Consider the following 26,731-nt stretch of genomic DNA (forward strand, 5'->3'; position numbering starts at 1 on the left):
AGCGCGCGGTGCCCAGCTTCCTGACAGCTGCCCCAGAAGCCCTCGGGGTGCCCACGCCTGCATTTCGGAGGAGGAGAAAGGACCTTCATGCAGAAGGACATGAGGGAGGCTGCTGCGGCCAAGGCCTGCTGGGCCGCCATCAGCACCTGGGACTCCGGGCACCACAAGACCATAGAGAGTCTTACCCTAATGATCTGCTCCACAGTTATGGAAGCTGTGATGTGCCCGGCATATGCCCACCCATGTTATTTAAAAAAAAAAAAAAAAAATCACAAGGAAGAGAAAGTACACTTACGGTACCGAACCGCAAAAAATCCATGCGTAAGTGTTCATGCAGTTCAAACCCATGTTGTTCAATGGTCAACGGTATTAGTATGAGAGTAACAGCTAACATATGCCAGGCACCGTCCTAAGGACTTTACATATAATTAACACACCTGACCCTCACTGATCATGTGAAATAGGTTTATTATTATCCCCATTTTACTGGGGAGAACACTGAGACACAGAGACGTTAAGTCACTGGCCCAAGGTCACACAGCTAGTGATTTGGATGCAGAATCTGGGCTCTTTGTCACCATGTAAGTAAATGTAAAGTCACCCTGTGATGTGTGACAGCAAGGAGAGGTATGTGGTGCTCTAGGAGTAAAAAATCGGGGGAACTGACCTGGTTGGGGAGGTCAGGGAGGGCTTCCCTAAGGAGGCGACGCTTGAGCTGTGGTCTGGAGGATAAGTTTCAAGTCAACCAGGGTTCTTAACCTTGGATGCACAGTAAAGTCAACTGGGAGGCTTTGAATCGATCAGAGATTCTGAGTGGTTTGTCTGGGATGGGCCCAGGCACCAGTACGGGGTTCTACAACTCCGCAGATGAATGAGAGGCGCAACCAGGATGGAGCCTCACTGAACTCGGGAGAAGAAGAGAGCTAGGAGCCCAGCACAGAAGCAGCATCTGAGTAGGGTGACCCTACAGTTTCTCTTCCAAAGGGGACTCTGTGAGAATGACAGGAATAACAGGCACACAAACCCTTTGGGATTTCAATGCAACAGAACAAGCGGGTCTGTGTATGGGCCAGCATGGCAAAGGAAGAGAGATGTTTGGCAACCCTGCTTAGCAGCCACGTCCCACTATCAGCTTTGCCCCAAGAACAGTTGGAAGCCACCAACATGTTTCCAACAAGGACGATGACATGATCGCATCTGGTTTTTGGAAAGACGACTCCCCTGCAGTGCGGAGGTGACAGGCTGGTGGGACAGAGAGGAAATCAGAACAAGAGGCTACTGGTCCAGGGAGGGGGGATGGAGCCTGGGCTGAGGTCCTGTCTCTGGGGATGGAGAAGAGCACATGGCAGCATATCGCGCTGGGTGAGAGCAGGCTCAAGAGCCAGACCAAGTTCAAGTTCAGACTCAGCTTTGTATTAGTCCCGTGACCTGGCAAGTCAGCTAACTTCTCTGTAGGATGGGCACAGAAAGAGGATCTTTCTCATGGGTGACGTTTCAATGAGTTCGTGCATATAAATCACTTAGAACAGTGGCTGGCATAGGAAAGACATTATATAAATGTTAGCTATAAATACTAGCCAGGGGCTGACAATGGAGAGAACAGGCGGGTAGGGGAAGTCTAGGAACACAGAAGAAGAAGCCCCAGGAAGGGACCATTGCTCAGCAGGATTCTGGAAAATCACAGCTGAAGGGTGGAGAAGAACAAAGACAGACAGTTGCATGAGGAAGGGCTGAGGTGCAGAATTACGGAGCAGAGCCTGGACGGCAAAGCCAGGATTGAAAGCAAAATCGGGTCCAAGATTCTGAGTCAAGCACTTACATAATATGCCAGGCGCTGTGTTAAGCTTTTTGCATACATTACCTTATTTAATACTCACAACTTGTTTAATACAACAGGAAGTAGGCACATTACCATCCTCATCTTGAAAATGTAGAAACAGGGGCACAGCCAGAGTAAGTTACTTATCCACAGTCACAGGGCTAGTACATAGCAAAGCTGAGCCTTGAACCAAGGCAGGCCGGCTCCAGAGTTCACACTCTTTTTTTTTTAAGATTTATTTATTTATTTGAGAGAGAGAGAGAACATGAGCAGGAGGAGCAGAGGGAGAGGGAGAGAGAATCTCAAGCCAACTCCCCGCTGAGCACGGAGCCTGAGGAGAGGTTCGACCCTGAGATCATGACCTGAGCCAAAACCAAGAGTCGGACGCTTAACCGACGGAGCCCCAGAGTCCACACTCTTAACATGCAAGACACAACCTGAGCCTGAATGTTTCACTCTGCCCTCACTCCCAAACTACCACTAAAAATGCACCCCCCCAAAAAATGTTTAAAAATAGAAGAACCCATTTCAGCCTAGAAATCAGGGGAAGGTGCTGAGTAAATGCCAAAAACCCTCCAAATGTTTTTCACTATCTGGAAACGGTGAGACTTGAACTGGCCTGGTTCTCCCAATTCAGAAGAATTAGAATAGCAAGGCCTGATGATGAGGGTCACTGACCAAACACAGGAAGCCAAGGTGAGTCCTGGAAGGCGTCTATGCAAGCCCCCGGCAGCAGAGGCACCTGATAATTATGCAAAGCGATAAATGACCCCCTCCCAAAGCCTTCAGGAGAGGTATGGGACTGCCAGAGCCCCGGCCCATCCCACTGGACTTGGAGATTGCTAGAACATAAGAGAGCAGTACGGGCACCTGCTTCCCTAGGGGGCAGGGTCCAGAGACAGAGCGAAAGGGATGCCCTAGCCAATTTAAAGCTCCACCCAGCCACCAGGGTCAAGGGACCTCTGCATACTTAAAGGCTCTCTGCCTTCGACTGCTGCTCCCTCCCCATACTCCTCAAAGAAGGCTCAATTGACCAAATCCACATTTTCTCTTCTCCCTTTAGAAGGAGGGTGGGATAGACCTTCCACGGACAGTTCCCACCTACAAATGTAGAGGTTTTAACTGGTGATGCACAGCATGAACCCAGTCCCAAAAATGTGCTTAAAATACACTGCAGTTGTCATTCTCAGGTTATCTGTCAACATCTAAATTTAGGAGATTCAGACTTCTCTTGAAAAAATGAAAAAATCTGGACTTTTAAAAAGCAGGAATTAAAAAAAAAAAAAAACTGGAGCGGGGTAGAGGCTTCTCCTTCCAGATGGGGTGCACACACACCAGATGGACACTCGCTGTTATCACACATTCGATTCATTTACTTATCTGCCAGCCCCCCACCCCCCGCTGGCTTTGAAGTTGGAAATCCTGATAAATGGAATGGAATGCGTCCTTCCAAAGTCATGTGGGCCACAAACAAAACACTGAGGAAAGCAGAGGAGAAAGGAAAGAGAGGGTCTACCGGATAATTCTATTTATACAGACTTCAGAAGAAGGCACACTGTTTTCCACAGCACCCGCACCATTTTGCGTCCCACCAACAGTGTGCGAGACCTCCTATTTCTCCACATCTTCGCCGACATGTGTTGTCTTTTGGGTTTGTTTTGATAACAGCGATCCCGACAGGTGTGAGGTGGCATCTCATTGTGGGTTTGATTCACATTTCCTGACCATGACTGACGTTGACCATTTTTTTTCATGTACCTGTTGGCCATTTGTAGGTCTTCTCTGGAGAAATGTCTATTCAGGTCCTTAGCCCACTTGGAGGGTCCTCAAAAAATTAAAAATAGCTCCACCATACGATCCAGCAGTCCCACTTCTGGGTCTTAATCCAAAAGAAATGAAATCAGGATCTCAAAGGGGTATCTGCACACTATGTTCACTACAGCACTATTCATAATAGCCAAGATGTGGAAGCAGCCTAAATGTCCAACAACAGATGGCTGAATAAAGACAATGTGGTATATACATGCAATGGAATATTATTCAGGCTTTCAAAAAGAAGGAAATACTGCCATGTGGGGCATGGATGAACTGCGAGGACGTGATGTCAATGAACTAAGCCAGACACGGAAAGACAAATACTGCCTAATTCCACTCAGATGAGATGTCTAAAACAGTCAAACTCACAGAATCAAAGACTGGAATGGTGTCTGCCAGATGCTGGGGAGAGGGGGGAAAGGGGGAGTTACCAATCGATGGGCATCAAGTTTCAGTTAAACAATATGAGTAAACTCTAGCTACACAATATTTTGCCTGTGGTCAACAGTACTGTCTTGTGCTCTTAAAAGTGTCTTGCTGGGGCGGGGGGCTGGGGGGGAGGGAGGCCTGCGTGGTGCAGTCGGCTGAGCATCTGACTCCTGGTTTCAGCTCAGGTCATGATCTCAGGGTCATGAGATCAAGCACCATGTTGGGCTCTGCGCTCAGTGCAGGGTCTGCGCTCAGTGCAGGGTCTGCTTGGGATTCTCTCCCTCTCCCTTCCCCCGCGCGCCCCCCCCACCGCCGCTTATGTGCTCTTCCTCTCTGTAAATAAATAAATAAGTAATAAAATCTTTTATTTAAGTGTGTTAAGAGGGTAGATCTTATGTTAAATGTTCTTTCTGAAATATAATGAAATGAAATAAAGTAAAATGACAATAAATAGTTCAATGGGAAAAAAAAAAAAGCCAGCAAACTACTGCTGGCCTGGGTCGCTGGTCTTATGGAAGGGGTTGGAGGTGGGGGAAGTGGACAGGGACCCAGAAGGGCTTCTGGTTCCAGGGAAATGTTGGCTGTGTGGGAATTCATCAAGATGGACACTTTTCATGCCCCATAAACAGTTTTCAAAAACCATGTGACCCTTGCAGACTAAAACCAGCACCCTTAATTCCAAATTCTAAATCCCTAAAGAGAGAATCTGATCGGTCCAGCTTGGGACAGATGTCCACATGCATATGGGCCCCCAAACGGGGCCAAGGCTATAGCATCCCCGAGCTTCGGGGGGTGCATTCTCTGGCAAGGCAGTTCTCAGAGAAAAGGGTTGTCTGCTTCCGTGAGATTTGTCCAGGTGGACAGGGCTGCAGTTATGAGGTAGCTGAAGGTACTGAGTAAGAACACGGCCCTGGGGGCCAGGCTGCCTGGGTTCAAATCCTGGTTCTACCACTCACTAGTCCTGTGACCTGGGGCAAGTCACTTAGTCTCTGAGTGCCCCAGTTTCCTCATCTGTAAAATGGGGATGATAGCAATGGGATTTCTAGAGTGTGAGGAAGAATAAAGAGTTATTCTATGTAAAGTGCTTAAAACAGAATTATACCTATGAATGCTGGCCCTTGGATGTTACTACATTTTAAAAATACTGTATCGAGGGGCACCTCGCTGGCTCAGTCAGAAGAGCATGTGACTCTTGATCCCAGGATCGTGAGTTTGAGCCTCATGTTGGGTGTAGAGATTACAAAAAAAAAAAAAAAAATTTTTTAAAGAAACTTAAAAAAAAAATAAATAAAAATACTGCATTTAGAAATCCTAGAATTCCAGGCCACTCAAGGTAAGGGGAGCCATTGGGAATACAAAAAGTTAAGAGACAGTAGGAAGACTAGAAATGAGGTCTTTTGACTCCGGGACCTGTGCCTTTCACATCCCTGCCGGCTGCCTCTCTCCAGAGTCATCTGCCTTTTGATTTCTCTGCTTCCCCCAAGCCCGCAGCCTCCACAGGCTAAATCTCTGGGAAATTGCCTTTATCAGGCTCTGAGGCCAATCTGCCCCCAACTAAGAGAAGCCAAAATGATTCATAAGACGGGACATCTGCACCTCATTCAAATCACGGCAGCCCTGCCCTTTTCTGCACAGGAGAAAGAGCTCGTTTCTGTTCTCGGGACGCCACGCATCATGGGTTTGCTTCTTCCTCCACAGCATGAAGTGCTGTGTCTTTATGAGAGTGAGACACAAAGGGTTATTGAGAAGCAATTCTTTCTGCCCTCTCCACGCTACTTCTGCAGGCACTCGGCCAACAGGAGCCCAGGGATCGCGGGGCACTCGCTCCACGGTGGTTGGAAGAAGCGCATTTTATCACACCGCCATCGTTGTGTTAGACTCTCCCTCCAACCAGCCCACGGGAGGTGTCTACGTATTTCCATTTCGTGGCAGGCAAGATGGATGCATGCCGTGCCAAAAACAAGCCTGGACTTTTGAAATTCGCTCCCTAAACTTGAAAGGACCATCCGTGGTTAGAATATTAGCAAGAATTCGGTGTCAGGTGTGGCACGAAGCCCTTGACGTGGATTAACTCATTTGATCTTCATTTTATCCTCTTTTTACAGATGAGGAAACTGAGGCAGAAGTCCGGTCACAGGCCCAAGATGATCCAGACAGTGAGTGAGTGGCAGATGCGGTACGCAAGCCCAGCCACTCGGGGCTCAGAGCCACGACTTGGTACTGCCTTCCACTGGTTTCCAAACTCAGCGACCCATCAGAATTACCTGAAGGACTTTAAAATACCTATTTCCAGGCTCTTGTCTGTATTTTTTCAGGTGAAGTCTGGTTTTAGCAGGCTCCCCAAAGAATCCTTAAGCACTCAACCTATCTATATTCTGCAAAGCACCATTTAGAAATTGTAGTGGCGGTGTGTTGTTTTGACCTGCCAAACCTCTCTGCTTCCTCTTTTTTTTGTAGCAATGCCTCATTTTCCCTTTGAAAGCCATCCCACCCACAGTGTTTATTGTGTTTACTCTTGGAGGGAACAATGTAAAGACCCAACCAAGGGCTACTGAGGTAACGTGAACTTGACCAAATAATCTCCCTTCTTCCGGAATGTGAATTTAAAACCAAAGCAACACAAGGACCAAAATCATATACAGCTGGTCTGATCGTTCCGGTTTTCTTCCAATTCTCTAAAGTGCATCACACGGGCGCCTGGGTGGCTCAGTTGGTTAAGCGACTGCCTTCGGCTCAGGTCATGATCCTGGAGTCCCGGGATCGAGTCCCGCATCGGGCTCCCTGCTCAGCAGGGAGTCTGCTTCTCCTTCTGACCCTCCCCCCTCTCATGCTCTCTTTCTATCTCATTCTCTCTCTCAAATAAATAAATAAAATCTTTAAAAAAAAAAAAGAATTTAAAGTGCATCACAGCTTTCCCAATAAATTCCTTTCTAACTCGAGTTAACCAAAAGGGGCTTCCTTTGCACGCAACCAAACACCACCAGTGAAAGAGCCACCAATGTGGTAGAAACCCACATCTAGCACATCATCCATGACAACTGATCTCTGCTCCACTGAGATGGGGAGTTAATATCCTTACACGGCAACCCGTTGGTTTGGGCTGCTCTTCTTTAGCCCGAACAGATGGTCCCCAGTTCTGATTCTGTCCTTTGAAGCTATAGATAAAAAAAAAAAATCTATACAGCAGCTCTTCGGATATTTAATGACAGCCTAGCCTCAGAGCTAGACAGGCCAACCCTCAGAGCACCTCCAAGCCCCCCTGTAAGGCGTTCTTTTGGCATTTGGTAACACACACTCTGATTACTGAGCACTTCTGTCGTGAAGGCAGAAGTTAGAGACTGCAATGTTACATAACATAAATAGAATGAATCTTCAGCAGAAGGATTGAGCGCTTTCAGATTGAGAGAGGTAATAGATCAGACAGACTGCCTGCCTGTCCTATTTAGACCAAATTACACCTGACGTTATTTATCCTTGAGAGATACAACAGGTCTTCTTTGGTCCAGGTGATGGTGAGATCCTACCATGATGCCAAGAGGGATGCTGAACCCTAACTGTTGCTTCGCCTCCTGGAAGGAGTTAGATAGGCTCAGAGCATCATCAGAGCTGAACTGTGGTGTGTCCCCTGTTGGTGTTACATGAGACTGAACAACCCAGGCTCTGAGTACACAGTTGTGTGGCTTTATCTGAGCCAAGAAGCCCAGCCAATGCCATAGGAAGAGGTGGGCCTTCTCTCTGAAAACAGGGATGTTTTACTGCCCCAAATACGGAGGCGGGAAATGGGTAGGGCTGGGACTACCCTCCTTCTCTGGGGCCAGAGAATTGGCCAAGGCTTCTCAGGGGCCAGCATCTTACCAGGGGCATCTGAAGATTCTCATTCGAGGATAAGCTAGCTCCCAGCTGGTGGAAGACCTTAGGTTTAACCACACCCAGAAGCAACTGCACTTGCTTACAGTTCTACTCAAGCTATCGCTCACATTTGATTTTAACTGAATTAAGTGGGAAGCCAGAGTCCACGCTGGAGGTGAAGTGGCACCAAAAACAAGCAAGACTGGAGAAACCAGTTAAAGAATACCCCAAAGTGATCTCCCAAGCTCTGCAGGCAACAGTCTGGAATAAGACAGTGAGCAGAACTGACAAGTGGCCACCAGTGGAGGAAGAAGATGTTGAGAAGATGTGGCCTTTTGTTTTTACATGTGTGTGTATTTTTATGTTTTCTGATGTATCACACCATACGCAATGCTTTGTTGTCTGCTTTTTCCACCAACATCTCATGACTATATTCCCGTGTCAATAACATTTTAATTACTCTGGCTTTTTATTGAAGTGTCATTTGCCTATAATAAGGAACAGTTTCGTGAATTTTGAAAAATGCGTACACACGTATAGGCACCATCCCAATCATGATATAGAACCTTTCCAGGTTTTAGCAGGCTGCCCAGATATTGTGACATTTTAATCACTGTGCAGCACTCAAATATGGGTATGCTTTACTTACATAAGCCCTAACTGGCAGTCATTTAGGTAGTTTTGAAATTTTTGTTAGTATGAATACTAATGCATTGAGTATCACTTTAGCCGAGTAAATTTGCATATCCTTAAATAATTCCTCAGCAAAAAAATTTCTAGAATTGTAATTCTTAGGTCAAAAAGGATTAGGTTTGGTAATTATTAGTTCCAGGAAGTCATTAAGGCTTCTGATAAATATTGGTAATTTTCCCTGGAGAAGGATTATACTGATTTACACACTCACCAGTAATATATTAGAGTACCTTTTTCCTCCTCTTCGAGCTCCTGCGTGTGCTTTTTGCTTGAATCCTATTTCTTTTGATAGTATTACTAAGACCGTGTCTTACATTTATGTGTGTTTTTGCAGTATATCTTTGCCCATTTTATTTTTAAGCTATGTTTGAAGTTTCTCCTACACATTGACTAGAATTATACATTGTTTATCCAATCTGATAGTCTTCAACTTTTCGTGGAGAATTCCAATCCATTTACATTTGTTAGATAACTGATATTATCTGCTGTCACTTCTACCACCTTAATGTATACTTTCCAGAATTCATGATTCCTTGCTGGCTTACTTCTATCTTGGTTCCTATATTTTGTTATATTGACCAAAACTTTGTTATTTTAATTTCCAGATTGTTTCTTTCACATTAAAAAAAAGTCTATTTGAGCCAATGTCTATACCAAGAATTAAATAGCATTAAGTATCTTATTTAGCATATGTGAATCTAGACTACTACTAGTCTACTTTTTTTAATTGAAATATGGTTGACACACAAGTGTACAGTTTACTTTTTATGCCAACTTTACTTGGTTATGCTGGTAATTGTGATCAAGCTAGCTTATAATAACAAGGTGTGGTAGCTAATGATTTTGTCAGCCCATCAAAGCTTCCCACCCCCTCTTCTTATAACACACACTGCTCTCTGAGCCACAGGGATGTCATATGAACCAGGCCTGCTAAACTGTAAGAGTTCATTCTCCCACAACAAGGGGCCAACCAATCAGAACCCTTCCCTGATTATGAATGCAGAAAGAAAGCCCACTTCCTCCACTGGGATCTCCATTCTCCCATGGGGTCCACTATCACCAAGTTGACAGACATATTTATAGATGTGTCTTGTCTACAGTAGGAGCAAAGGAGGCAAGGACAAACCAGTTGGGGTCCCAGCCCAAAACAGATGACATACTCAATTTAAGAGAGTTTAAGGGAGGCTTCGTAAAAGGACCACTTGTAAAGATACAGGCATGGTGCTGGGAAGCCAGAGGGGATAGTGCAGTAACTGGGGATGAGTAAGAGCCAAGGGACAAGGGCAAAGAGTAGCTCCTGGAACCCAAGGAGAGAACTGTGTAGAGAAAAGTGTCTTTAGAGGAGCAGCAACCCTCGGTCAAAGGGTAGAGCCAAGACAACCCCATGATAAATACCCAGCCCACCCTCCCCTCACCTTCCAATCTCCTATTGGTCCCTCCGGGTGGGCCCAACCAGAAGTCAGGGGGTAAAGGGAACCCCAATTGACAGAGTCCTTATAGGTCTGTCTGTCAGGGAGAAAACAGAGTGGATTCAGAAGGGCAAATACAATAGCTAACGCAGATGATGAGGGCCAATGTGGCAGAATGCAAAATGGCCACAAACTCCTCCATCCCGAATGCGTCTCTGTAGTAAGACTTTGTAGTTCCTCCTATCAAGAGGTGAGGCCTATTTCTTCACCCCTGAATCTTAGCCACAGTGTGACACAATAAGGCTTGAAAAACACCTATGCTTTGGGGATTTCCCTCTCTGGCTGTGCTTGGAACCCTAGGCCAGTGTGTGGATGTGCCAAGGCCAGCCTGCTAGAGGAAAAGACACCCCATGGAAGAGAAACAAAGTGCCCAAGCCAACAAGCTGCCAACTGGTGGTCACGTTAGTGAAGCTATCCTAGGTGATCCAGCACCAGCCAACTAACTGGCTGACCAGGAACTTGACAGAGCCCAGCAAAGATCAGCCAAATACACCCACATCAGAAGAATCACCCAAGTAGCCAAGAGAATCATGAGAAAAAATAAATGATTGTTGCCTCAAGCTACTAAATTTTGGGATGCTTTGTTACCCAGCGAAGCTAATTGATACAGCTGATAATGAGAACGCACCTCGCAAGTATCACAGCCTCAGTTCCGGTATCTGAGGCCCTCGTCCCTGAAGCTTATTCCATTCCCAATGTCCTTCCCATGAGCCAATCTGTCTTCCTATTGCTAATTTGAGTTGGATTTCTCTCACTTTCAATTAAAAAAAAATTGTGAAGTTTTACTTTTTCTCTGTAATCTGATACAGTTTAAAATGCACAGAAATCCTTCATTCCTCTTAAGTTTAAGACCATTTACCCACGAAGCCTATAATTTTGGGAGAAGAAAAGTTTCTTGGGCAATGTTCTCATTTCTTTTTTGGTTACTCGCCTATTCTGGTTTCCAATTTCTTCTTGAGACAAAATTGGCAAGTTAGAATTTCCTAGAAAATCATCCATTTCAACCAGATTTTCAAACACATTTTTATACATATTCATACATTATATATATAATATATACGTATTCTTTTTAATATATACATTCTTTTTAAATCTTCTATTTTCCTTTTATTAAATCTTTAACATTTAGCTCATGATTTATCATTTTTAATGTATTTCTTCATAAAGTAAGACTGGATTTAAAAACACAAAAAGAGGGGTGCCTGGCTGGCTCAGTCGGAAAAGTATGTGACTCCTGATCTCAGGGTCATGAGTTCAAGCCCCACAAGGGTGTAAGGATTACCAAAAAAAAAAAAAAAAAACTTTTATTAAAAATTAAAAAAGAAAATAAAAACACAAAAGGATATGCTCAACATCAGTGTGCATCATCTTTAACTGCCCTGACCCAGTGATGTAATCGGGAGGACACAGGGCATAAAATGGGTTTTATTCTGCATCTTGACTAAAAACAGTAAGAAATCATTGCTAAAACCATAAAATGTTGAAGAAAGTGTCTTTAGACAAAGCAGCTAAGGAATCCTTTTGTAACTTCTGTCCTGCCTGGCACAGAGCCCTTGCTCAACAAAATTAGCTATTATCATTGGCTATTATTCCTTGGCAGGTCACAAGGTAACCTGCATCCCTTCTCAAGTAGGAGAGACAAATCCAGGGATTAATAATAATTCAGAAACCATTTGCTGAGTGCCTTTTTTTTGTGCCAGACACTATTCTGGATGTGGCTCAAGCAGTCTCTCATTGAATATTCACCAAAAAAAAAAAAAAAAAAAAAAAAGAACTATGATTTTAGGTATTATTTTCCTCATTTTAAAGAGATGAACTAAGGATCACAGAACTTAAGTTATTTTCCCAAGATCGCTGGAGGAGTAAGTAAATGAGAGCAATGGAATTTGACACCAAGGCTGTCTGGACCCAAAGTCCAGGCTCTTTTCTCAGACTTGGAGGTTTTGTGTCAAGTCATGGAAATGGAGACAGCAATTACTTCACAAGGGCAGGCTCGGGGTGGAGGACTGTAGAGAATTATGAGTACATTCAAGATTCGGGGATAGAGAGAGCAATCGCCAGGCCCTTAGCCTCTTGTATCAAGGGCTTCCTGCGTTGCGGGCACTGTGCTAAGCACTTCACACAATGGTTTCCTAATCCATTTGCTGTTGATGCTGTTGTGTTTGTTGTTAACCCTTTTTCATTTTAAGGATTTTTAAAAAATTATTACAACAAACCTATGTGGTTGGTACTAATATCCTAGTTTACAGAGAAGGAAACTGAGACACAGAGAAGGAAAATGATACACCCAAGGTCCCCCTAATGAGTAACTTGCTGAGACAGGACCTGACCTCAGATATGTCTGACTGTGGAGCTCACAGGCTTAACCACCATTGTCTTTGGACATGATCAAGACATTGCCTAGCTTCCCACTTGTAGCTGGAGATGGCTAAATCATACAGGAACATGGGGCAGGGAAATAATGAGATGCGTCCTCTTATGAGGTTGGCTATGACTCCCTGAACCACACTAACATCTGCGGATCTTTTATGAAGTCCCGTGTGATGGTGCCCAGGAATTCTGTTCTACCACTCAGGTTAAGAGGATCTCAGTAGATTGACCAGAGATTCTCCCCCCACAACCTCCATGAAGAGTGGAGTCTATTTCTTTCCCACCTGAATCTGGGCTTGGTCATTAGACTACTTTGTCCAGTGGGACGTTATCAAACCTGGTATGTGTTGGGACATGCTCTCTTGCTCCTCTCGGAGCCCTGAAACCACCATGTGAACAAGCCAGAGTGAGCCAGCTGGAGGATGACAGGTGATGTGGAGGAGAACCAAGGGGCCCAGGCTGATAAGGGACTCACTGCCAGTCATGTGAGTGGGGCCATCCTAGATCATTCTGCAGACACAGGCGAGAACCCCTTAAATTTGGTGCCCAGGGCAAGTACCCCGCTTGACTCACCCTAGTTCTGGCCCCAAGAGACAAGTCCCCTTTTCTTATTCTGAGACGATCTCTCAGGAGGCTGGGTATGTGGTTAGTATTCTGAGTGCATTCATAGAATGTCATATGTAATGCTTATGGTGGTACCAGAGGCTTGGTCTCTCTACAAGGTCCAAGAGAGAGCAGAATTGAGAGTTTCCAACCAGGGGAGACCAAGACCATGCCTGCAGATGACCAGAAGTCAACAGCCAGAAACTCTGCCATATTTTGAGGTCCTCCATTGGCTGATGCCTATATATATATATCGTCTATTCCCATTTGCATGGAATGGTTGGGTCAGTGATTGAAGTCACTGGGACAGAGCCTGGTTCATCAAGTTTCCGCAGGTAGCCTGATATGCCGTAATGTGGACCTATCTGTAGAAGAACACCAACTACACAAAGTTCTACTAATGTCCAGACCATTCCCTGGCTCAGACAGGGCTTAGAATAGCAGACGGGTAGAGGATGGAGCCTAGCACATTCCCTTTGCATAGGCGGAGACTGTGCTTGCCTGCTCCATGAGCTCGCTGCACACCAGTTCCTCCAAGGTCACGCAGGAGGAGGGCATCCCTCCAGGACTGCAGGAGTCTCACTGGCAGCCAAAAGAGAGCCTGGCCAGGTTGGTGAGCAGGTGTGGCCAGATCTTTAATCATGTCTCCAGCCATGGACAGGAAAAGGTCAATGAACTGAGTCAAGCCAGTTGAGGAGTCTGGACCAGTTCACCCTCCTTGGTGCCAGCTGACCTTCTTGGAACTGTGTCCAGAGATAGAATCATTCCAAGTCGGCTGCCAAATCCTATGCATGCTGGCCGCAGGGAGTACCGCATGCCCTTCCCCACCCCCGAAGCAATGAATGGCTGGGCTTCTCCATTCATAGAGACAGGGGTCTCCTACCACTTATGGAGCCTACACACTCCTCGGAAGGCCTGCCAAGTGGCAGGCAGAGGGCCCGTTAATTCTTCAGACTTACGTGGTAGCCATCTGTCCTAGCCACCTGCCCGGCATATATTCACTGTTATTCATTATCACTGCCATCATCATCCTCACATATATAGCTCTTGCCATGAACCAGACGCTTTTACAGGTACGTATACACTGGACACTCTTAACAAGGTTATAAGATGGGGACTATGATTTTATCCATTTTTCAGCAGAGGGATCTAGGGACAAAGAGATTTAAGTACTTTGTTTTGCCCAAGGTCACACATATCTGAGCCTAGGAATGCTGGCTCCATCCATAGTCTATGGTTTTAACCAGTACACTTCTGCTTCTCCAGTTCTCCGAGGGACCATGGCTCCCTGACTCCTAAATCACGGGGTGGCCACACGGGGGGGAGGCACCTAACCAGACCTGGCCAATCAGCATAACCATCCTCTGTGTCTGAAGCCAGTCTACCCTCGGGCTTTTCAGCTTCGGGGACCAAAAGTTTCCCTTTTCACATAAACCAGTTTGAGTGGAGTTTCTGTCTCAGGCAACAGAAAAAGCCAACGAATATAGACCAGATGTAGGAAACGCCAGCCTCTTGGCTGCAGTGTGAGACTCGAGCCTCAGGCTGCAGGAAGCTTCAGAGCTCCATAATGGAGCCAGGCTGCCACCCCAAACTTCCCCACCTGTTTTCCTGGGGACGAGAGAAGGAACTGCACCAAAAGTGCCAGGAACTGTGAGCTCAGAGAACATGGTGAACAGTCCCATCTTCATCTCTGCAGGCAAGTCTGGAAGGGCTTTCGTGGTTCTGGGCTACTTGGGGTCCTTAAACCCAAGTACCAGGTTCCAAGCAAAGGAACTGCCCTACAAGCTCCAGAGTGTTCGTGTGGCTTCGGTGACAGTTCTGCCCCTGATGTGTAGCGAAGTGGCAGATGACCACGTACAGAAGGCTGACAACAGTCCTCAAATGCAATGACAGAAGGTAGTCACCACTCACTTCTGGCAAGCTGTCCGCTGTCAGATCTAAGTGGGTAAGGACACGGCCAGTAATGAAGACCATGCCAATGGGGAAAATTCTAGGAAGGTGAACCAAAGCAGGAACAAAATAAGAGAACTAGAGGTGACAGATGCACATGGGGTCTGCTGAACACAGCTTATCACTGGGCCAAGGGAGGAGTGTGCACGGTGGGAAGTCCTACCAGGGCACTTTCAGCAATGTGTTAAAGAATACCCCAAATGATGAGACTTTACTAAGAGGAGCTTCTTATCTCACAGATGCAGTCTGGGCATAAGAGAACTCACAGCTGGCTCAGCAGCTCAACAGTGTCATCAATGACCCAGGTTCCTTCGACTCTTCCAATCTGTGATGCTCAGGATGCAAGTACATCTCCCTCATTAACCCAAAAGTGCTGCCACAACCCCATCCATTGCATCCTCACACAAAAACACCCAACAGGAAAAAGAAAGGGGTGTCTGCTTTTATCAGAAAGGGAAGTCTTTCCTGGAAGCTCTCCCCAGACTTCCCCCAAGGTCCCACTGAGCAGGACTGGGTCACATGATCTTTCACTAACTACAAGTTAGTGATGCAAGTATCAGGCATTTCCAGCTTGTAGCATGAGAGGCAGCCTCTGCCAGAAAGAAGAGAGTGAGGGCTAGGAATGGCTGTTGAGTAGATGATCAACAATGTACTCCAAGCTTTGGACAAACTTAAACCAAAGCTTTTGCCATATCCTTATAGAGCCCATGGGGTCATTCACTTAATAGTTTCCTTAAGTCAACTTATCTTTCGTTTAACCTAAATATCTTTATTTAGGTAGGAAATTCTCTATCCCTACCATAAATTCAAAACCATTACTAGGTACATTTTTCCAATCCATATTAAAATAAGTTCATACTGATTAAAATAAAACTTATTTGCCTGTTTTACCCAGAAGGATCCCCCCGCCCCATCAATAGTAGCCAGGCTTTGGGATGCATGGTAGCAGGATAAACCCATTTCCCTCCTAATTCTTGGGCCCTGGTATCAAGAATTCCCTAACAAAGAGCTGTAAAGTACATCCTAAGGTACCATTCTAACTATCTTTTTAGAGTTGCAGGAACAATTTAGCAGCTCACCACCACTCTCCATGCCCCAGCCGTAAAGATGAAGGCATTTAGCAAAACCATAGTAGGGGAACTAGTTGGTTTTGTATACCATCATACCTCACTCCCAAAATGTTTTGTTTTGTCCTTCCTGTTAAAATGAAAAATGTCTCAGAGGCTGTAAGGACCACCCCATGTCTTGGAATAAGAACAGCCCACCCTTTTTTTTTTTTTTTTTGGTCTAAGCGCAGCCATATTTACCCAAAAGGACACACTGACTATGGGTGGATAAAGGGGACCAGTGCCCGTTACTTACATCGGAGGCTGGGCCTTTGTCGGCGCCTGGGCAGGAGAAGGTGACAAACTCATGGCACCGCTTGTGCACCACAAAACAGCAGACTGCAAAAGAGAAAACAAGGGTAGGAGGGAGGGAGGGAGGAAAGAAGGGAAGTGGAGAGGAGGAAGAGAGGGAAAAGGGGGGAAAGAGATCATTAAGCCTGGACTTCGCAACAAGAAAGGTTTTATGGCAAAATGAACAATGGCTTCAGCTCCCCCACCTTGCCCTTTACTGAAACCAAACTGCTACTGCATCTGGCAAATCAGTTAAACTTCTAAAGGTAACTGGGGTTCAAAAGATCACAAATACTCAAAATTACACCACCCCCCAGAAGATCCCTTCAGTTGTCAGGTCTTGTGCTGGTTTTGAAACACAACGTGGTTTCTTAGATCGGGCACCACATGAAGTAGTCGGCTTGGGTTTAGGTCCAGAATGCACAAGGAGCACATATATTTAAACACTAGAATCACACGCAGAGAGACGTGCATAACACAAAGGGCCACATAGAAAAACAGAGTGAGCAGGCATGGCAGACCCGTGCCCCCATCTCACCCAAAAGCAATGCCAACTGAGTGCAAGAGTGGAGGAAAAACCTGCAATGTTTCCTTTGTTACTCTAGTAGTTTGCAACCGAATACACACATACATATATTTGAACTCCAGTGAGTTAAAGGCACCTATGATATGGCTCCCCCATCTGGGGATGCTATCGCTTAGGGGAACGGGTGGTCAGAGACTGTATTAAATCTAACTTTTATAAACTCTAAACGGTGGGCTCCTGGAGGACATGTACCACGCTGTAGGAACCAGCTCAGAATCTTTCCAAAGAGCATTCTCAGCGAATGAAAACAGGCCAGGAAAGTTCACAACTATCCCTAGTGAGACAAGGGACCTGGGCAACAATCAGTGGCTGGTAACATCACAAGAAGACTCGCTCTGCCTACCGATGAAAGTACCAGGAAGTACTCCACCACCTACGAGGTACTCTTGCCAAAATAATCAAACCTGAATCAGTTCAAGCCTTTTGATCTAACTACCAATTTACAGAAAATACAAGTGACAGAGGCATATGTTAAATGGCATCACAGGGAAGCAATGAGAAAAAAAGAATTTTTTTTTTTGATTTTATTTATTTATTTGAGAGAGAGAATGAGACAGAGAGAGCATGAGAGGGTCAGAGGGAGAAGCAGACTCCCTGCCGAGCAGGGAGCCCGATGTGGGACTCGATCCCGGGACTCCAGGATCATGACCTGAGCCGAAGGCAGTCGCTTAACCAACTGAGCCACCCAGGCGCCCCAAAAAAGAATTTTTTTTTTTTAATGCACAGCAATGCTCCCTTCTCTGCTGACCCTCTCCCTCACACACATCTACTGCAAGACAAGTAGATCTGCACAATCCCCTCCCCCTTCCATAGGACCTGCTTTTATAGCCCCAGAGGCTGGGGAGTACGCATGTTCACACTCTCTCTCTCAAATAAATAAATAAAATCTTTAAAAAAAATAACTCAGGGGGCACTTAGGTGGCTTGGTTGGTTGGTTGGTTGAGCATCTGACTCTTGATCTCAGCTCAGGTCTTGATCTCAGGGTCGTGAGGTTAAGCCCTGCATTGGGCTCCACACTGGGCATGGAGCCTACTTAAAAAAAAAAAAAGATTCAGTATGACAGGAAGGAGAAAGGGAGGGTTATAGATGGAATATAAATTAATCATGATTGATTATTACTTGAACCTGAGTGATGGACACATGAGGATTCATTATACCAAGCTATCTACCTTAATAGATGTTTGATATTTTTCGCAATACAAAATTTTTAAATTCCCATGGTTGGGAACCAAGAAGATGTCCAAAGAGGCCAATCTCTTTCTCCTTTGCTTACTCCCTTTTCTGTTTTAATAGCTACTGCATCTTATAAGTTATATATGCTTTGTATGAAGACATTTGTGTCAAATCCTATACAAGTGTGTGTGTGTGTGTCTGCTCTGTGCCTATATGTTTATGAACCTTGAGAGAAATTTACGAACAGTGGTCAACAAAAGCCAGTGATGGTTATCTCTGGGCAGTAGGATTGCCCATCGTGTGAACCAGACCAATGACATCTGGACAAATCCACCATGAGGATGACTCTGTGACCTGAAGTCTTCTTGAGCACCATCCCCAGCCTCATTCTTTTTTGTCTAACCACACCCTCAAATACATCATTGGAACATAATGTCCTTGATGTGCTCTGGAGATATGACTATGACACACAACTATCCTTGAGCATCTCTCCCAGGTGTATACCAACACGTATTCCCCAGCCTCTGGGGTTATAAAAGCAGGTCCTATGGAAGGCGGGGGTGGGGGGGGTGGGAGGGGGTAGAGATCTACTTGTGTTGCAGCCACCCAAGACCTGCTTCTGTCCCTAAGTCCCCTTACTAAATCATTTCTTATCAAGCTGGACTTGGCCTTTTTCCTTGGTCCTTCAACCCCTTCAGCCTTTGGAGGTCATTTTGCACATAGCTCCCTTTCACAGAACACCCGTTATTTTCACTTTCAACCTTACGTTTTTCTACATTGTTCAGAATGTTTTCAATGAGTATATACTAGTTATATAATCAGGTGAAATAAGCCTACTTCCATTTTGAAACAAAATCAAGAGTCAAAGAAAAACACAGGTCAGGGGATGAAAAATATTACTGCCCAAACTGGAAACTCAGTGGTTGGGCTGATAACTGAATGGGCATGCCTAAAGAGGAACTTGGCAAACTGGAAGTCTAAATTGAGTGACTGTCCCAGAATTCCACAAAAAGGGTGAGAAGGAATCAAAGAAATGATGCAAAACCTGTACGATAGATCCAAAAATTTTAATACCCATCTAAAAGGACGTTCAAGAGAGAATGGTAAAGGTCTAATCAAAGAAAACAGAAAAAGAAAATTCCCTGAAGATTAAGAAAAGAAAGAAATTATCAAGCATCCATAGGTATGAAGGAAGAAAAGACTGAAGGGTGAGTGTATCTGAGATCATTCCAACATGTCCAGCAGGCGCAGGAAGAGGACAGAGATAAGATTACCAACAACAGAACAAAAATAATTTTGACATCAGATTTCTCATCTGCAGTTCTGAATTCTACAATATGATAGAGCAGTAGCTTCAAAGGCTTAGGAAAAGTTATTTCGACCTAAAACCTCATATAAAGCCAAACTGGTATTCCAGAGGGGGTCCAAAATAAAGGCATTTCCAGAATACAAGGACTTAGAAAATTTACTTCCCACAAAAGAAGTACTAGAGTTTATACACCCCACAAAACAATAACCAAAACAACTGAATGAAAAGAGGCAGAAGCAATAGTGGTGAAAGAAAGAACAAAAAACAGAGGGAGGGGCGCCCAACTGGCTCAGTCAGTGGAGTGCGCGACTCTGGATCTCTGGGTTGTGAGTTCGAGCCTCACCCTGGGTGTAGATATTACTTTAAAAATTAAAAATCTTGGGTGCCTGGGTGGCTCAGTCGTTAAGCGTCTGCCTTCAGCTCAGGTCATGGTCCCACGATCCTGGGATCGAGCCCCGTATCAGGCTCTCTGCTCCGCGGGAAGCCTGCTTCTCCCTCTCCCACTCCCCCTGCTTGTGTTTCCTCTCTCGCTGTGTCTCTCTCTCTGTCTGTCAAATAAATAAATAAAATCTTTAAAAAAAAAATAAATAAATAAATAAAATAAAAATTAAAAATCTTGGGGCACCTGAGTGACTCAGTCGTTAAGCGTCTGCCTTCAGCTCAGGTCATGATCCCAGGATCCTGGGATTGAGCCCCACATCGGGCTCCCTGCTCAGCGGGAAGCCTGCTTCTCCCTCTCCCACTCCCCCTGCTTGTGTTCCCTCTCTCACTGTGTCTCTGTCAAATAAATAAATAAAATCTTTTTTAAAAAAATTAAAAATCTTAACACACACGCATACACACACATGCACGCATGCGGACGCGCGCGCGCACGCATACACACACACACACAAAGAGGGAGAGGAAAGGGGGAAGAATCTAAGTCATAAGAAATGGGGGGTGGATGCGGCGCCTCGGTGGCTCAGTCGGTTAAGCGTCTGCCTTCGGCTCAGGTCATGATCCCAGGGTCCTGGGATCAAGCCCCACATCGGGCTCCCTGCTCAGTGGGGAGCCTGCTTCTCCCTCTCCCTCTGTCTACTACTCTGCCTACTTGTGCTCTCTCTCTGTCAAATAAATAAATAAAATCTTTAACAAAAAAAAAGAAAGAAAGAAATGGGGGTGGGAGAATGGCCATAACATGGAGATGTGCTAAGAGTCTTGTCTCATTCCTCAAAAGGTTATAGATATTGAGAAACCCCATGTAAGGCATTGTAAGTTTGAATATGTGTGTTAACAATTAAGAACAAAAGGGCGCCTAAGTGGCTCAGTCGGTTAAGTGTCCAACTCTTGATTTCAGCTCAGGTCATGATTCAGGGTCATGGGATCAAGCCCCACGTGAGGCTCTCCACTCAGTGGGGACTCTGCTCGAGATTCTCTCTCCTTCTCTCACTGCCCCTCCTCTCCCATTTACGCTCTCTCTCTAAAAAAAAAAAATACAAGAATAGAAATATTATGCACACTACTAAAAGAAAAAACTGGACAAAGAAAACTCAATCCAACTATATACTTCAAAAGGCCCTCCCACATGCCCCAATTTCATATAAATATTATTCTTTTTTTTTACTTGTCTACGTCATGACTTGCTCTTTAAATTCTTTAATCCATCTGTAATTTCTTGCCACCTGATGTGCATGGGAATCTACTTTGCCATTTTTTTCCTAATAGGTGATCAATTGTCCCAATATGTTTTATTGAATAACCCGCCCCTTCCCCACTGATTTCAAATGCCAACTTTATTATATGCTAAATAATTATATACACTAGGGTCTGTCTCTGGGCCTTCTGTTCTGTTTCACTGCTCTGTCTTGGAGTACAGCAATATGGGTTTTAATTATAGTCGCTTTAGAATATGTTATATCTTGGCAGGGCAAGTCCTCTCTCATTATCTTTACTTTCAACATTTTCTTGGCAATCACCGCATGTTTATTCTTCCAAGTGAACTTTAGAATCAGTTTACCAGGCTTTTAAAAATACCAAAGGAATTCTTATTGGAATTGCATTTAGTCAACCCCCCCCACCCCCGCCGTCAAAGAAACACTCACCGGAACTTTGAAATTGTCTCAAACTTAGAAATTAAATTCCATACAGCTGCCACTTTTACGAGTCTTTCTATAAGGAATAGGGTGTCCCCTTATTAAAATCTGACTTCATGTCTCCCAGTGAAGCCTTCGATTTCTCTACACATTTCTCATTTTGTATTAGGGGAGGAGTTTTTATGTGATTGTGATTTGGACACTTTTTCCATTTTGTTTTCCAACTGGTGATGGCTTACAAATAGGGAAGCAATATATTTATTTTGTAGGCACTTTTTTTAAACTCCTAATAGTTTTTTGTGGGTTTTCAGTTGCTTTCTTGGTGTTTTCCAGATAGAGAATCACATTTGCTCCATTGACAATATTTTTCCTTTACTCTCCTGATAGATATGCCTCTTTTCTTTCCTTATCTTTTTCCCCCTTCTCATATTTCCATGTCTATAACTTTCAGAACACTGTGGAACAAAAGGGATGAAAACAGACAGTCCGTTCTAAGCTTTTAGCAGCTTCATTCCTCCCTCACTCTCTTCTCAAACTAACTCTTGGAATTGATATTTGCCTTGGGAATTGTCCGTAGGATTCTCCTCAATGTGTGTTCATGGCGTGTGCTCATCTGAGATGATGAAATGCCCCTTCTCATTCCTTCTTCACATTGTATTGTTAGGTAGTCTCTCTATTTTTTCCAGAGGTTTGTCTCCTTCATTGTCAATTTTATTTATTTATTTTTTTAAGTAGGCTTCACACCCAGCGTGGAGCCCAACGCAGGGCTTGGACTCATGACCCTGAGATCAAAACCTGAGCTGAGATCAAGAATCAGAAGCTTAACTGACCGAGCCACCCAAGCATCCCCTTTTCTATAATTAAAGACGTGGATATATTTCTCAGTTTGACTGCATTTTTTTCCCCTACATTATTCATTGTTACTTGTACTTTTATTTGCCCTGGTTAGTTTAATTGTACTACTTATTCATATTTGTACTTGTATTACTTGCTGGTTAGCAGTATGAATTCAGGAGTCAATGGCCAGGTTTGGATCCCGCATCATTTGCAAACTGTAATACTTGGGTACATTATCTTTTCTCCCTGTGCGTCAGTTTCTTCTCTGGAAAATGATGGTGATAACAACAACACCCGTATCATAGGGGAGTTGTCGGAATTAAATGAGTTAATCCACGCTCAATACTGTGCCTAGCATATCCTGAGTATTCAGCAAATGTCTGCTGCTTGTACTTACTGTTCTTTCTCAAGCTTCTTGAATGAACTGCTCAGTTAATATACTCCCGTTCTTCTTCATTAAAAATTAAAGATTTTAGGGGTGCTTGGGTGGCTCAGTTGGTTAAGCGTCTGCCTTCAGCTCAGGTCATGATCAGGGGTCCTGGGATCAAGTCCTGCATCGGGCTCTTTGCTCATTGGGGAGCCTGCTTCTCCCTCTGCCTCTCCCCCCTCCGCAGCTTGTGTTCTCTCTCACTCACTCTCTCTCTCAAATGAATAAATAAAATCTTAAAAATTTTTTTAATTAAATATTTTAAAGCTAAAAACCTCCCTTTCAAGTACAGCTTTGGTGGCATCCTGTGTCTAATACCGAGTTGCCATTTTTAAGTTTTAAATAGCCAGCCCTACTACTTTTCTTTATAGTGATTTAATTAGTTAGTCTACTACGGTTCTAATTTCTTCTTCAACCCAGAACTCTTTAGAGAAGTTGTTCCCCACCACCACCATTTATAAGTCATCTCACTAGTCTTTTCTTCAAAACATCTAAAATATCCGTCAAAATCTTCATCATCCTTAGTCTCTCTGAGGCGGAGGGGGGCTCCTCTCTACTTTCCTAGCATCTGCTCCAATTCCAGTACATAACTGATATTTAGTAAACCAGTACTTTGTGAATGAATGAACAAAAGAATGAATAATCATCAGCCACAGAAAAAGAAGAAAGCCCAATCAACCTCATGGTACATGTAGCTCCTGGCTGGCTTTCCAAAGACCACCACCACAGACAGGGGTAGTGGTACCAGCCATTGTCAAGGTCTCTTGAACGCAGCCATCCAGTTAACCATGAAAAAAATAATCTATCCTGAGCAAGGTAGAATCAATATGCCAGGTGACTTGACTATACTCTATGGAGCATACTCTATGGAGAAGCTGGGAACACACTAGAAAGTTGATGAGCTTCTGGTGCAGGAACTTCTTATACCCAATGTGTTTCTGAAAGTTGTGCAAATCAAATTTCCCATTAACTAAAACACTATGAAGAAAAGTAGTAGGGCTGGCTATTTAAAGAAACAAACTAAATCCTTTTGTGATACAAATAAACACCCCCTCATTTCTGTTTGGCAAATTCAGGGTAAAACCAGTTTTGCTGAAATAAGAGACAACACTTACTGAGCTGCTGAAACTCGCACCAGGTCCTACTTTCAAACAGGTACCTGGTAAGAGCCAAGAATTCCTCGATGCTTCATGGTTTATTCAACAGCTCTTTGCTCTGCGGAACTTAAAAGCCTGCAGCCTACAGCCCTCGGAAGCTGATCTGTAGCCATGCTTTATTAGGACCACACAACAGAGCCTCCAACTCAAATGCCTAGGGGCCAGGTGAGCAATGAAAATGTCTGAGAATTCATGCATGACTTGTCTAAAAGGGGAAACTGCCACTCAGCTCCAGCAGAGAATGAGATAAAGCTCCAGCTCTGTCTGCCTCCACCCCTCCCTTATTCCATGTAAGGTCGTGAAGGTTCCCGGTCAGCTTTGTAGGTGGAAGAATGCCTTCCACCAACCCTCATCAAAGATGTCCACATCCTAATTAATCCCTGGAACCTGGGAATGTTACCTTGCATGGGAAAATGGACTTTATAGATGGGATTAAATTAAGGATCTTGAGATGGAAAATTATTCTGGATTATACTGGTGGGACCAATGTAATCACAAGGGTCTTTACCAGATGGGGGCAGGAGGGTCAGAGGAGGAGATATGACAACAGAAGTAGAGTTTGGAGTAATGATGCCTTTGCTGGAAAGGAACACAAGCCAAGGAGTGTGGGTGGCCTCCAGCAGCTAGAGAAGGCAAGGAATAGATTGTCCCCTGGGGCATCCAGAAGGAATGCAGCCCTGCCCACACCTTCATTTTAGCCCCATAAGACCCATTTTCAGACTTCTGACCTCCAGAACGATAAGATTATAAATTCGTGTCGTAATAAGCTACCATGTTTGCAGTAACTTGCTACAGCAGCCATAAGAAAATAATATCCCAGCTAATGGTTGATCCCAGAAGCAGAAGACCATAGTCAAAGGCCCAGGAGACTTCTCCGGAGCATCTGCCCCAAGAACGCCTTGGGATCCCTACTTTGTCTCACAGGGCACCCCACCCCCAAATTCCCAAATCTAACCACTATAATTTATTCATTGCCTCCAAGGAGGGTTGAATCAAGTCATCAACATTTTATTTTTTCTCTTTGGATCTGATTCTCCCTTTCTACCTTATTCTCACTAGGGTCTACAGTAGAAAACTGACATCCCTAGAAGCAATCTTTGTCCCTGAATCTGTATCCACCTGTGACAGAAATTCCGGCACTGGTTGCAGGTATCTGTGTTGGGAGAAGAAAGAAAAGGGCCCTTGGGTCTTTCCTCAACTCTCATCTGTCTCAGGAGGCCCCCAAAGAGCCAGCTTTCAAGGGACAAAATCCTGTCTTCTGCCAAGAGTTCCAGGCCAGGCTTGTGGGATCCGCTGGACCTGACTGTGAACCCTCATTTACCACCTAGAAGCTGAAGCTATTCACTACGCCTCTCAGAGCCTCTGTTTGTCTTCTCCAAAATGGGAATAATAACGGCACCTACTCTCAGAAAGCTGTTGCAAGGTCCAAATGAGGCAACACATGGTGGAAAGGGGCATTCAAGCTGGAGCCACCAGCGTGCAAATCTTGCTTTGCTAAGGCTGGGGAGGATCCCTTTTTGCTAACCGGGGCAAAGCCAATTCACAGGCATGGAACTCTGCCTAATGTCAAAGGTGAAGTGGGGCTGCCCCAGAGGCTGTCCCGAACCATCTCCATGATAAAAGGCACCGTTTCCAACCAACACCTAGCTTCCTGGCTTTCAGAAGACTGACCCAACGTGGCCATGCCACTTGAGTCCACAGACGGCTGTCACACCCATGCTGTCACCTGAGCCGTGCCACGACCCTGTGAGGAAGACGCGCTGACCTGCATTGTGTCGACAGGGCTGCTGATGCTCAGAGAGAAATGATGTGCCCGAGGGCGCCCAGCTAGTACGTGGCGGCGCCTGTGCTTGAAACCAGGTCTGTCTTCCTCTGGAGCCCACACACCACTTACACGGTGTCACTGCATTGGTGTGTGTCATCTCTCTCACTGTTCCAGAAGAAATCCGCCCCCACTTTCCTCACCCCCGCCATCCAGTCAGTTGCTAAATCCTACTGCATCTTCCTTCGCAACATCTTTTGTGCCATATCCTCCTGTATGTTCCCCGCTGATGCCACCCTAACTGCCCCCAGCGACTCAGACGGTCAATCCTGCCACCAAGCCTTAACTGGGCTCCCCAGAAACGGATGAGTCCGCCTTGATAGCTCATCCCTATGCGCCAAAGGTTTCCACAGCCATAAAGGAGACGAGGCTACCCGTGTCACATGATCGCTATGAAATCTAAATGAGACATCATGTATAAATGCACAGAAGCGGGCCGCCTGGGTGGCTCAGTCGGTTAAGTGCCTTTGGCTCAGGGCATGATCCCGGGGTCCTGGGATTGAGCCCCACGTCGGGCTTGCTGCTCGGCAGGGAGTCTGCTTCTCCTTCTGACCCTCCCCACTCTTGTGCTGTCTCTCTCTCTCAAATAAATAAAATCTTTAAAAAAAATGCACAGAAGCAGGGCACAAAGTAAGCTCTCAATGAAGGTTAATTTACTTCCTTCCAGGTTAAAGGGGTTCGCCAGACAAGCTTTGCAGTCAAGCTGCCTGGATTCTACACCAGAGCCATATTTATTAGCTCTGCGACCTTGAATAAGTCCATTGACCTTGCTGTGTCCCCGTTCCCTAGCCCATAAAATAGAAATTTTAACTACTTTCCTCACAGAGTTGTTAGGAGGATTGAATGAAGGAATCTTAGCATAGTGTATGACACAGCAAGTGCCAAATAGATACTAAGTACTGTCAGTAAGATTCCTACCTGCAAACCCTCCACCCCATGCAGCCTATACCGTCT

General features: G+C 45.0%; 1 protein-coding gene across 2 annotated transcripts in view; it reads right to left on the reverse strand.

Moving 5' to 3' along the window:
* PRKCB (protein kinase C beta) overlaps positions 1–26,731 on the reverse strand; it is a 316,758-nt gene that overhangs the window by 165,693 nt on the left and 124,334 nt on the right. For both annotated transcript variants that reach the window (XM_078074685.1, XM_036111159.2), the window contains exon 3: positions 16,360–16,442. In XM_078074685.1, coding sequence (XP_077930811.1) covers positions 16,360–16,442 — 83 coding nt within the window. The remainder of the gene's footprint in view (positions 1–16,359; positions 16,443–26,731) is intronic.

Source organism: Halichoerus grypus, chromosome 6 (genome assembly GCF_964656455.1).
Source record: "Halichoerus grypus chromosome 6, mHalGry1.hap1.1, whole genome shotgun sequence".
Classification (NCBI taxonomy): Eukaryota; Metazoa; Chordata; class Mammalia; order Carnivora; family Phocidae; genus Halichoerus; species Halichoerus grypus.